At 45.8% G+C, this 13,220-nt stretch overlaps 1 protein-coding gene across 2 annotated transcripts in view; it reads left to right on the top strand.

Annotated features, from left to right (window-relative positions):
• HACE1 (HECT domain and ankyrin repeat containing E3 ubiquitin protein ligase 1) overlaps nt 1-13,220 on the top strand; it is a 185,466-nt gene that overhangs the window by 13,867 nt on the left and 158,379 nt on the right. For both annotated transcript variants that reach the window (XM_063917044.1, XM_063917042.1), the window contains exons 3-5: nt 632-721; nt 7,710-7,814; nt 8,901-8,976. In XM_063917044.1, coding sequence (XP_063773114.1) covers nt 632-721; nt 7,710-7,814; nt 8,901-8,976 — 271 coding nt within the window. The remainder of the gene's footprint in view (nt 1-631; nt 722-7,709; nt 7,815-8,900; nt 8,977-13,220) is intronic.

Genomic DNA, 13,220 nt, shown 5'->3' with positions numbered 1-13,220 from the left:
TACAGTGAACCGGAAGCCCAATTAGTGCACCGTATCCCCTCGCATGGCGAGCGAACTTCCGGCAAGGTGCCTCGCTCCGCTACTGCTGCGCTCGGCACAGGTTACTATTCCCAATTGTAGTCCAAGAAGAAGTGAACTCATGTCGACCTTTTGACCTGTCGACCTAGAACATTTTGACCTAGAAACCCTGTCGACCTTCAAACCCTGTCGACCTAGTTACTGTCGACCTAAACACTGTTGATCTCCAGACCGGTTCCCATCCATTGTGCTTACCTCTGAAGGAGCAGTTGGGCACAATTTCCTCCATGAGGAAGTTTGGGTACCATATAAATTATCATTTATTATTATTATTATTATTATTATGTATAGCCATTGCCTATAAATATATATATATATATTACCTTTTTCTAAAGAAAAAAATGTAATATGGGGAATTTCATGCGGTTTTTTTTTTTTTGTTAACTAGCAAGTTACATGGTTCTTTAGCAAACAAGATAAAGGCTGTATTTACCAACATATCAGGCGTTTCATGTATATGTTAGCAGACATAAATATGATTTTATACTGTGCCACCATATTTGATATTGCTGGTGACTTCTTTAATTTTTTTTTTTCTTTTCTTGTCTTAAAGATCTGTATCAGAGCTGCTCTCAAATTCTAAGTTTGACGTCAACTATGCCTTTGGTAGAGTTAAAAGAAGTTTGCTCCACATCGCCGCCAAGTAAGATTTACTTAGTTAATGGTGATATTTATGTTTTCTTGTCATTTAAAATAAGAATTTACTTACCGATAATTCTATTTCTCGGAGTCCGTAGTGGATGCTGGGGTTCCTGAAAGGACCATGGGGAATAGCGGCTCCGCAGGAGACAGGGCACAAAAAGTAAAGCTTTCCGATCAGGTGGTGTGCACTGGCTCCTCCCCCTATGACCCTCCTCCAGACTCCAGTTAGGTACTGTGCCCGGACGAGCGTACACAATAAGGGAGGAATTTTGAATCCCGGGTAAGACTCATACCAGCCACACCAATCACACTGTACAACCTGTGATCTGAACCCAGTTAACAGTATGATAACAGCGGAGCCTCTGAAAAGATGGCTCACAACAACAATAACCCGATTTAGTTAGCAATAACTATGTACAAGTATTGCAGATAATCCGCACTTGGGATGGGCGCCCAGCATCCACTACGGACTCCGAGAAATAGAATTATCGGTAAGTAAATTCTTATTTTCTCTATCGTCCTTGTGGATGCTGGGGTTCCTGAAAGGACCATGGGGATTATACCAAAGCTCCCAAACGGGCGGGAGAGTGCGGATGACTCTGCAGCACCGAATGAGAGAACTCCAGGTCCTCTTTTGCCAGGGTATCAAATTTGTAGAATTTTACAAACGTGTTCTCCCCCGACCACGTAGCTGCTCGGCAAAGTTGTAATGCCGAGACCCCTCGGGCAGCCGCCCAAGATGAGCCCACCTTCCTTGTGGAATGGGCCTTAACAGATTTAGACTGTGGCAGGCCTGCCACAGAATGTGCAAGTTGAATTGTGCTACCAATCCCACGAGCAATCGACTGCTTAGAAGCAGAAGCACCCAGCATTGTTGGGTGCATACAGGATAAACAGCAAGTCAGATTTCCTGACTCCAGCCAACCTGGAAACTATATTTTCAGGGCCCTGATAACATCCAGCAACTTGGAGTCCTCCAAGTCCCTAGTAGCCGCAGGTACCACAATAAGCTGGTTCAGGTGAAACGCTGACACCACCTTAAGGAGAAACTGGGGACGAGTCCGCAGCTTTGCTCTGTCCGAATGGACAATCAGATATGGCTTTGTGAGATAAAGCCGCCAATTCTGACACTCGCCTGGCCGAGGCCAGGACCAACAGCATGGTCATTTTCCATGTGAGATATATCAAATCCACAGATTTGAGTTGTTTAAACCAATGTGATTTTTTAGGAATCCCAAAACTACGTTGAGATCGCCCAGTGCCACTGGAGACATCAAAGGGGCTGTATATGCAGTACTCCCTTAACAACTTCTGGACTTCAGGAACTGAAGCCAATTTCTTTCTGGAAGAAAATCAACAGGCCGAAATTTGAACCTTAATGGACCAATTTTGAGACCCATAGACACTCCTGTTTGCAGGAAATGTAGAAATTAACCTAGTTGAAATTCTTCCGTGGAGCCTTCCTGGACTCACACCCTGGCACATATTTTCACCTAAGTGGTGATAATGTTGTGCGGTCACCTCCTTCCTGGCTCTGACCAGGGTAGGGATGACCTCTTCCGGAATGCCTCTTTCCCTTAGGATCCGGCGTTCACCCGCCTTGGCGTCAACGCAGCTGCGGTAAGTCCCGGAACAGACACGGTTCTTGCCGAATCAAGACCCTTCTTAGTATCTCTTGAAGTTCCGGGAACCAAGTCCTTCTTGGCCAAACCGGAGCCACGAGTATAGTTCTTACTCCTCTCCTTCCTATCATTTTCAATACATTGGGTATGAAAAGCAGAGGATGGAACACATACACCGACTGGTACACCGACGGTGTTACCAGAGCGTCCCAGCTATTGCCTGAGTGTCTCTTGACCTGGCGCTTCAGGTGGGACGCCATCATAACCACCTTTGGTCTTTCCCAACGGTTTACAATCATGTGGAAACTTCCAGATTAAGTTTCCACATTTCCGGGTGGAATTCATTTATGCTGAGGAAATCTTCCCAGTTGCCCACTCCCGGAATGAACACTGCTGACAGTGTTATCACATGATTTTCCGCCCAGCGAAGAATCCTTGCTGTCATTGCCCTCCTGCTTCTTGTGTCGCCCCGTCTGATAACGTGGGCGACCGCCATGATGATGTCCTACTGGATCAGCACCGGTTGACTTTGAAGCAGGAGTCTTCCTAGGCTCAGAGCATTGTAAATTGCCCTTAGCTCCAGTATATTCATGTGGAGAGAAGTCTCCAGACTTGACCACACTTCCTTGGAAATTTTTTCCCTGTGTGACTACTCCCCAGCCTCTCAGGCTGGTATCCGTGGTCCCCAGAACACAGTCCTGAATGCTGAGTGTGCTGCCCTCTAAAAGATGAGCACTCTGCAGCCCCCACAGAAGAGACACCCTTGTCCTTGGAGACAGGATTATCCGCTGATGCATCTGAAAATGCGATCCGGACCATTCGTCCAGCAAATCCCCTGAGATCTGCCGAATGGAATCGCTTCGTAAGAAGCCACCATTTTTCCCAGGACTCCTGTGCATTGATGCACTGATACTTGGCCTGGTTTTAGGAGGTTTCTGACTAGGTCGAATAACTCCTTGGCTTTTTCCTCCCGGAGGAACACCTTTTTCTGGACTATGCCCAGAATCATTCCTAGGAACAGCAGACGTATCGTCGGAAAACAGCTGCGATTCTTGGAATATTTAGAATCCAGTCGTGCTGTCGTAGAACTACTTTAGATAGTGCTCTTCCGACCTCCAACTGTTCTCTGGAACTTGCCCTTTTCAGGATATCGTCCAAGTAAGGGATAATTTAGATGCCTTTTTTCTTTGAAGAAACATCTTTTCGGCCATTACCTTGGTAAAAGGCCCGGGGTGCCGTGGATAATTCAAACGGCATCGTCTGAAACTGATATTGACAGTTCTGTACCACGAACCAGAGGTACCCTTGTTGAGAAGGGCAAATTTGGACATGGAGGTAATCCTTGATGTCCAGGGACACCATATAGTCCCCTTTTTTCCGGTTCGCTATCACTGCTCTGAGTGACTCCATCTCGATTTGAACCTTTTATGTAAGTGTTCAAAGATTTCAGTTTAGACTATGTCTCACCAAGCCGTCTGGCGTCAGTACCACAATATAGTGTGGAAAAATAATACCCTTTTCCTTGTTGTAGGAGGGGTACTTTGATTATCACCTGCTGGATATACAGCTTGTGAATTGTTTCCAATGCTGCCTCCCTGTCGGAGGGAGCCGTTGGTAAAGCAGACTTCAGAAACCTGCGAGGAGAAGATGTCTCGACTCTCCAATCTGTACCCCTGGGATAATACTTGTACTATCTAGGGGTCAACCTGCGAGTGATCCCACTGCGCGCTGAGACTCTTGAGACTACCCCCCCACCTTGAGTCCGCTTGCATGGCCCCAGCGTCATGCTGAGGACTTGGCAGACGCGGTGGAGGGCTTCTTTTCCTGGGAAGGGGCTGCCTGCTGCAGTCTACTTCCCTTACCTCTATGTCTGGGCAGATATGACTGGCCTTTTGCCTGCATGCCCTCATGGGAAAGGAAGGATTGAGGCTGAAAAGACGGTGTCTTTTTCAGCTGAGATGTAACTTGGGGTAAAAAGGTTGGATTTCCCAGCTGTTGCCGTGGTCCCCAGGTCCGATGGACCGACCCCACTAACTCCTTCCCTTTATACGGCAATACTTCCATGTGCCGTATGGGATCTGTATCACCTGACCACTGTCGTGTCCATGACATCTTCTGGGTGATATGGACAACGTACTTATCTTGATGCCAGAGAGCAAGTATCCCTCTGTGCATCTCACGTACATATATATAGAATGCATCCTATTAAATGCTCTATATGAATAAAATATTTTCAGTCAGGGAATCCGACCAAGCCAACCCAGCACTGCATCTCCAGGCTGATGGCGATCGCTGGTCGCAGTATAACCACCGTATGTGTGTATATACTTTTTAGGATATCTTTCCAGCTTCCTATCAGCTGGCTCCTTGAGGGCGGCCGTATCTGGAGACGGTAACGCCACTTGATAAGCGTGTGAGCGCCTTATCACCCTAAGGGGTGTTTCCCAACGCGCCCTAATTTCTGGCGGGAAAGGGTATAACGCCAATATTTGCTATCGGGGTAACCCCACGCATCATCACACACTTCATTTTATTTTATCTGATTCAGGAAAAACTACAGGTAGTTTTTTCACTCCCACATAATACCCTTTTTTGTGGTACTTGTAGTATCAGAAATATGCAACACCTCCTTCATTGCCCTTAACGTGTGGCCCTAATGAGAAATACGTTTGTTTATTCACCGTCGACACTGGATTCAGTGTCCGTGTCTGTGTCTGTGTCGACCGACTGAGGTAAATGGGCGTTTTTAACGCCCCTGACGGTGTTTCTGAGACGCCTGGACCGGTACTAATAGTTTGTCGGCCGTCTCACGTCGTCAACCGACCTTGCAGCGTGTTGACATTCTCACGTAATTCCCTAAATAAGCCATCCATTCCGGTGTCGACTCCCTAGAGAGTGACATCACCATTACAGGCAATTTCTCCGCCTCCTCACCAACATCGTCCTCATACATGTCGACACACACGTACCGACACACAGCACACACACCGGGAATGCTCTGACAGAGGACAGGACCCACACTAGCCCTTTGGGGAGACAGAGGGAGAGTTTGCCAGCACACACCAAAACGCTATAATTATATAGGGACAACCTTATATAAGTGTTTTCCCTTATAGCATCTTTATATATATCTCAATATCGCCAAAATCAGTGCCCCCCCTCTCTGTTTTAACCCTGTTTCTGTAGTGCAGTGCAGGGGAGAGCCTGGGAGCCTTCTCTCCAGGCTTTCTGTGAGAGAAAATGGCGCTGTGTGCTGAGGAGATAGGCCCCGCCCCTTTTTCGGCGGGCTCGTCTCCCGCTATTTAGTGAATCTTGGCAGGGGTTAAATATCTCCATATAGCCTCTGGGGGCTATATGTGAGGTATTTTTCGCCAAAAAAGGTTTTCATTTGCCTCCCAGGGCGCCCCCCTCCCAGCGCCCTGCACCCTCAGTGACTGCCGTGTGAAGTGTGCTGAGAGGAAAATGGCGCACAGCTGCAGTGCTGTGCGCTACCTTTAGAAGACTGCAGGAGTCTTCAGCCGCCGATTCTGGACCTCTTCTTACTTCAGCATCTGCAAGGGGGCCGGCGGCGCGGCTCCGGTGACCATCCAGGCTGTACCTGTGATCGTCCCTCTGGAGCTGATGTCCAGTAGCCAAGAAGCCAATCCATCCTGCACGCAGGTGAGTTCACTCCTTCTCCCCTAAGTCCCTCGTTGCAGTGATCCTGTTGCCAGCAGGACTCACTGTAAAATAAAAAACCTAAGCTAAACTTTCTCTAAGCAGCTCTTTAGGAGAGCCACCTAGATTGCACCCTTCTCGGCCGGGCACAAAAATCTAACTGGAGTCTGGAGGAGGGTCATAGGGGGAGGAGCCAGTGCACACCACCTGATCGGAAAGCTTTACTTTTTGTGCCCTGTCTCCTGCGGAGCCGCTATTCCCCATGGTCCTTTCAGGAACCCCAGCATCCACAAGGACGATAGAGAAATGGTATTCTGCTGTGGGACACCCAGCTGTAAAGCTCTTTATACTGTGCCATACACCTAAAGATTTATTGTCCAATCTGGCTGGTTGGAATGAAAATCTGGTAATGTATGGGAGTAAATAATACTTGACCGCGTCTGTCTGTGACTTTATGAGTCATGCTTCACAGCTGTAACTTGTAGGTGGGATGAAGCTGCACAGTTGCTCATTGTTTAGCAGCCTGTGAAGTGTGGTGGTGGTGGCATGCTGACTGCATATCTGGGGATAGCTTGGTGACTTTGGGTACACTGAATCCTATAGTCCCCATGTGTTCATGTAACAATGCAGACTAATTTACAGCAACATACAGCAAACATGTCCTATTTGCATGTGTATGCTTGACTGAAGGATTACTATATGTGGACAAAGGGGATGCGGTTAACATTCCAGCAATCGGGGTGCCAGCGGTCATGTGACTGATGCCAGAACACCGGATGCTGACATCCCGTAGGGAAGCCCGCTGTTAGGTTTAGGACCCGTGGAGGGGGACCCTAGCCGCAACCCCAGGCGGGTTATGGGAGGGGGTCTGGAAAGGGGTAAAATAGTTACCCCGTCCCCTGTCAGCATTCTAATTGTCGGGATGCCAGTGTCAGACATGTGACCGCCAGCTTCCCAACCAACGGGACCCTCTATCATACCTGGACAAAGTGCACTGTAGTTAGCAATTTTTGTGGTTGAGAAGATGAGAAATGTCACTCTGAAAAATAGTACTGTTGTACGGAAAATTCAACAACACGCGGGCTGTCCCTATTGATTACAGTCATTTTATTTCACTCACTTGTGCAAAATGGTTTTACTTACGTTTCAACCAGTATACAGCTTATGTCTTGTTTACTATTCTCCATTTTGATTCTAAACATGACATTACATGAACTTTATATTAGAGCAGTGGTTAACAAACTTTTTTTAATCATGGCATCCTAGAGTATCCTCATTTTTTTTCATGGCCCCTAGGCCAAAAGTTTCTTATTGAGAAATTTAGAAATAAATATTAAATTAAGTAAAGTGTGTTTATCTGTCATCCTTAGGTTCAGTTATGTGGTGGGGGACAAAATTTGCTTTGGTTTGTCCACATATGTTATGATTGACAGCCACCAGCAGTGTTTTTGCCTATTACATTGACCATAAATAGTTTTAATTGGTCCTGGACCACCAACCCAGGGCACCCCTGCAAGTGTCCCGAAACAGCCCAGGGTGCCACGGCACACAGTTTGAGAACCACTGTATTAGACTGTTATGTCTATATACAGTACTGTACTTACATTTCTGCATTAAATGATTCTGTTAATGAATATTGGCTATAGTCAGTACGTACTGTATATATTATCATATAGTCTCATCAGCTCTTTATTTTATTTTTCTCTGTAGCTGTGGTTCTGTGGAGTGCCTTGTTCTGCTTTTAAAGAAAGGAGCCAATCCAAATTATCAGGATATTTCCGGATGTACACCTCTTCACTTGGCAGCACGAAATGGGTTTGTTTAAAAATAAATCTCGAAATAATACATTAAATGTTAAGTATTTGTGCTCTTGCATATTTTGTTGCACATTTGATTTTTTTTTGTAAACCATTTTATACAGCACCATTGCACATCATATGTCATTCAACCCTGTATAGACAATAACGCAGTTTCAATTGGACAAATATTTCCAAAAAGTATGCACCGCTCTGGAGTGTAATTTTAGCAATTACAAGGGACAGAGGATCCGATCCTGAGATGAAGCAGAAGAAACTATCGTATGCATTACATTAGTTTAGGTGGCTCCGCTTTGTGAATATCGGTGGCGATGGTATATTTTTATCCATAAAACTTACTACAACGTGATTTCAGTGTTGTGTTGGTGGCTAGGGAACATTTAGATGGGATATAAACAATGCTAGTATTGCTTTCCATTTTCTAAGCCTAACAAATTCTTTATCACAGCTGAAACTGCAAATTGCAGGGATCTTCATTGTTTTGTTGTGCCTGAGATATGCACACTGGTGTACACATTGCAGACCTAATAAAAAGTTTTCTTAAATTTATATTTAGTTTATTCAAAGTTATAAATATGTTACAATTCTATATCGCATCCTTCCATGAACATGTGTTGGGTTTGTATTTATCAAAGCATGGAGACATAAAGTGAACGATAAATTTTCCGCGAGAAAAAAACAGGCTTTAGCACAATTTTTGCCTGTTTTCGCACATAAATACATAAATTCCCAGACTTGTGTTTCGCAATCACGGTTGCGAAAACGCTGCACTAATCGATAGCCCCAGCTAATTGAATTTCCCCCATGAAGCACTAACCAATGAGCTTCTAATTCTCATTTTACATTTGAAAAATGACAGTTAGGAGCTGATTGGTGAGTGCATTATTTATCTCCACTTTATCCTGCTCCATGAAAAACACCCCCATATAGGGAGATTTGGAAATTGTTAAAATTGTAAATAATTTGACCATAGTGAACTCAGTAAACTGAGCAAGAAATTTGAACGTTAAAAAGCGTATTCCAAATTAGAATCTTTATGGTATTCATCTTCATACTAATCTAACATACTATTTCTAATTCACAGGCAGAAGAAATGCATGAGCAGGCTCTTAGAATACAATGCAGATGTCAACATCTGCAATAATGAAGGTCTGACTGCGGTAAGTTTATCTTTTGTCTGCGATTTGGTGAAGTGTAGAGGTGCTGTTAGAAATCTTGCCGCAAGTTAAACCCCACATGATTTATATTTTTATACAGGTTGAGTATCCCATATCCAAATATTCTGAAATACAGAATTTTTTGAGTTAGAGTGAAATAGTGAAATCTTTGTTTTCTGATGGCTCAGTGTACACAAACTTTGTTTAATACACAAAGTTATTAAAAGTACTGTATCAAATGACCTTCAGGCTGTGTGTATAAGGTGTATATGAAACATAAATGTATTCTGTGCTTAGACTCCGGTCCCATCACCATGATATCTCATTATAGGATGCAATTATTCCAAAATACGGAGAAATCCAATATCCAAAATACTTCTGGTCCCAAGCATTTTGGATAAGGGATACTCAACCTGTATTAATAACTAGTTGCCAGCCTGTCAAAATGACTGAGCAACATAATCGTAATATCAGCGTCGGCGGCTATGCACGCCCAAAAGGAGCAACAATTAAATTGCTCCTTAGTGCACCATCTAGTGGCTGGCGGGTCGCAAAAAACTTGAATTCCCCCCACAGAGGTGACAAGCAGCCTCAGCCTTTTATTATATAGAATGGTGATTCTGAAAATTCATTAACAAAGTGTAAACATAGGCGATTTACCTTTTATGTTTTACCAAAGAAGAGGGTTATTTACTGAAATGACTCAGTTGCAAATTTACTGGAAATTAAATTAGAATTGTACTAAATGTGATCCAGACATAAGCCACAGGGTAGATCCATCAGTCTGCTCGCTATTGAGTGTCCCCAAAGTTGTTAAAGAAAAGTTATTTATTTTTAATATAATTAACAGCAGAAAAAAAGAATAAAAAATGTAACCATTAAATATATTTTTTCTTTTGTAACACCCCTTATCATACTTGGGGAGGGGGTGGGGGATTTATCAAAGCTTGAAGAGAGATTAAATGTAGAGAAAACCCCCCCACTAACACTGGGTTCCACAGGGAATACATTGGATGTAGAGATAGATCTTGATCCAGGCACCAACAGGTTAAAGATACATTGGGGCCTCCTCTATAACCCCGCCTCCAGGCACTGTGAGTTTCGTTAACCAGTCCATTGCAGGAGCAGGTAAAAGTGAAGGCAGATGTTAGTCACATAGAACCACATTCTCACGACAGGAGAAGGGACCAGCGGCTAATGCCATACAAACCCCAGTATACCTCGCAGAAAGAGATTTAACAATGGTAAGTCTACCAGAAATCTCCTTTTCTGCAGCGGGGTACACAGTGTTCCACAGGGAATACATTGGGGATGTCCCAAAGCAGTTCCTCATGGGAGGGAACGCGCCTTAGTGGGTATGAGAACTCTGCATCCAAAGGAAGCATCCTGGGAGGCGGAAGTATAAAAGGCATAGAACCTAATGAACGTGTTCACTGAGGACCACGTAGCCGCCTTGTACAAATGTTCTGCGGACCCCAGAGTGGGAGGCCAAATTCTTCACTTTGCAGAGGCCTGGCGTCAGAGTACCACAGACACCTGGGTTCAGGAAGTGGTCTCTCACAGATATGTTCTCACCTTTCAGAGACGTTCTCCGCAGCACTTTTGTTGTACGGCCACTCCAGCAGATCCTCTTAGGGCATCCTCTCAGGGCATGAATGGCTCTGCAACAAGCCATTCATGCCCTTCTACAGTCATGAGTTATAATGCTAGTTCCGTCACTTCAACAACAGGCAGGGTTTTACTCCACGCTGCTCCTGGTGCGCAAACCAAATGGCTCTTTTTGACCCATACTCAACCTCAAGGCTCTCAACAAGTTTGTCCGAGTGCCCAGGTTTCGCATGGAAACCCTCCATTCCATTGACCTGGTATTAGAACCTGAGGATTTCTCCGGCAGGGTCCACAGGTTATCCACAGGATAACAATGGGATATGATGGAGCGACAGCGGATTGGCACCAAACGATCACAAGCTTTCAGGCCTTACAGGATGCAACGGGCTCGTCCATATATCCCCGCTCACTGGTTCAGGTAAATCAGTTTTTTGTTTGGTGCGGCAGGATTCGGACCATGGTCACAGGGCTTCTGTGTTTGGCAGCCCTAAGCTGTTTTTATTTTATTTTTATAGTCTTACTACATTGTTTCTCTAACGTCCTAGTGGATGCTGGGGACTCCGAAAGGACCATGGGGAATAGCGGCTCCGCAGGAGACTGGGCACAAAGTAAAAGCTTTAGGACTAGCTGGTGTGCACTGGCTCCTCCCCCTATGACCCTCCTCCAAGCCTCAGTTAAGATTTTGTGCCCGAACGAGAAGGGTGCAATCTAGGTGGCTCTCCTGAGCTGCTTAGAGTAAAAGTTTAAATAGGTTTTTTATTTTCAGTGAGACCTGCTGGCAACAGGCTCACTGCATCGAGGGACTAAGGGGAGAAGAAGCGAACTCACCTGCGTGCAGAGTGGATTGGGCTTCTTAGGCTACTGGACATTAGCTCCAGAGGGACGATCACAGGCCCAGCCATGGATGGGTCCCGGAGCCGCGCCGCCGGCCCCCTTACAGATGCTGAAGCAAGAAGAGGTCCATAAATCGGCGGCAGAAGACTTTCCTGTCTTCATAAGGTAGCGCACAGCACTGCAGCTGTGCGCCATTGCTCTCAGCACACTTCGGTCACTGAGGGTGCAGGGCGCTGGGGGGGGGCGCCCTGGGAAGCAATGAATTTACCTTATTTGGCAAAAAATACATCACATATAGCTCCTGGGCTATATGGATGTATTTAACCCCTGCCAGTTTTCCAGAAAAAAGCGGGAGAAGAGCCCGCCGTGAAGGGGGCGGGGCCTATCTCCTCAGCACACAGCGCCATTTTTCCCACACAGCTCCGCTGGTAGGAAGGCTCCCAGAATCTCCCCTGCATCCTGCAACTACAGAAACAGGGTAAAAAAGAGAGGGGGGCACTTATTTGGCAAAATAACAGATGTAAGCAGCTATAAGGGATAGACACTTATTGTAAGGTTGTCCCTATACATATATAGCGCTCTGGTGTGTGCTGGCAAACTCTCCCTCTGTCTCCCCAAGGGGCTAAGTGGGTCCTGTCCTCTATCAGAGCATTCCCTGTGTGTGTGCTGGGTGTCGGTACGTGTGTGTCGACATGTATGAGGAGGAAAATGATGTGGAGGCGGAGCAATTGCCTATAATGGTGATGTCACCCCCTAGGGAGCCGACACCTGAATGGATGGCCGTAATTAAGGAATTACGTGACAGTGTCGGCACATTACAGAAAACTGTTGACGACATGAGACAGCCGGCAGCTCAGTTAGTGCCTGTCCAGGCGTCTCAAACACCGTCAGGGGCTATTAAACGCCCGTTACCTCAGTGGGTCGACACGGACCCAGACACAGACACTGACTCCAGTGTCGACGGTGAAGAAACAAACGTATTTTCCAGTAGGGCCACACGTTACATGATCACGGCAATGAAGGAGGTTTTGCACATCTCTGATACTGCAAGTACCACAAAAAGGGGTATTATGTGGGGTGTGAAAAAACTACCCGTAGTTTTTCCTGAATCAGATGAATTGAATGAAGTGTGTGATGAAGCGTGGGTTACCCCCGACAAAAAACTGCTAATTTCTAAAAAATTATTGGCACTATATCCCTTCCCACCAGAGGTTAGGGCTCGTTGGGAAACACCCCCTAGGGTGGATAAGGCGCTCACACGCTTATCAAAACAAGTGGCGTTACCGTCTCCAGAAACGGCCGCCCTTAAGGAGCCAGCAGATAGGAGGCTGGAAAATATCCTTAAAAGTATATACACTCATACTGGTGTTATACTGCGACCAGCAATCGCCTCAGCCTGGATGTGCAGTGCTGGGGTGGCTTGGTCGGATTCCCTGACTGAAAATATTGATACCCTGGACAGGGACAATATATTATTGACTATAGAGCATTTAAAGGATGCATTCCTATATATGCGAGATGCACAGAGAGACATTTGCACTCTGGCACCAAGAGTAAGTGCGATGTCCATTTCTGCCAGAAGAGGATTATGGACGCGACAGTGGTCAGGGGATGCGGATTCCAAACGGCATATGGAAGTATTGCCGTATAAAGGGGAGGAGTTATTTGGGGGCGGTCTATCGGACCTGGTGGCCACGGCAACGGCTGGGAAATCCACCTTTTTACCCCAAGTCACCTCGCAGCAGAAAAAGATACCGTCTTTTCAGGCTCAGTCCTTTCGTCCCCATAAGGGCAAGCGGGCAAAA

The sequence above is a fragment of the Pseudophryne corroboree genome, chromosome 4 (genome assembly GCF_028390025.1).
Source record: "Pseudophryne corroboree isolate aPseCor3 chromosome 4, aPseCor3.hap2, whole genome shotgun sequence".
NCBI lineage: Eukaryota > Metazoa > Chordata > Amphibia > Anura > Myobatrachidae > Pseudophryne > Pseudophryne corroboree.
The sequence above is the reverse complement of the archived record's forward strand: the minus strand, read 5'-3'. Positions and strand labels throughout refer to the sequence as shown.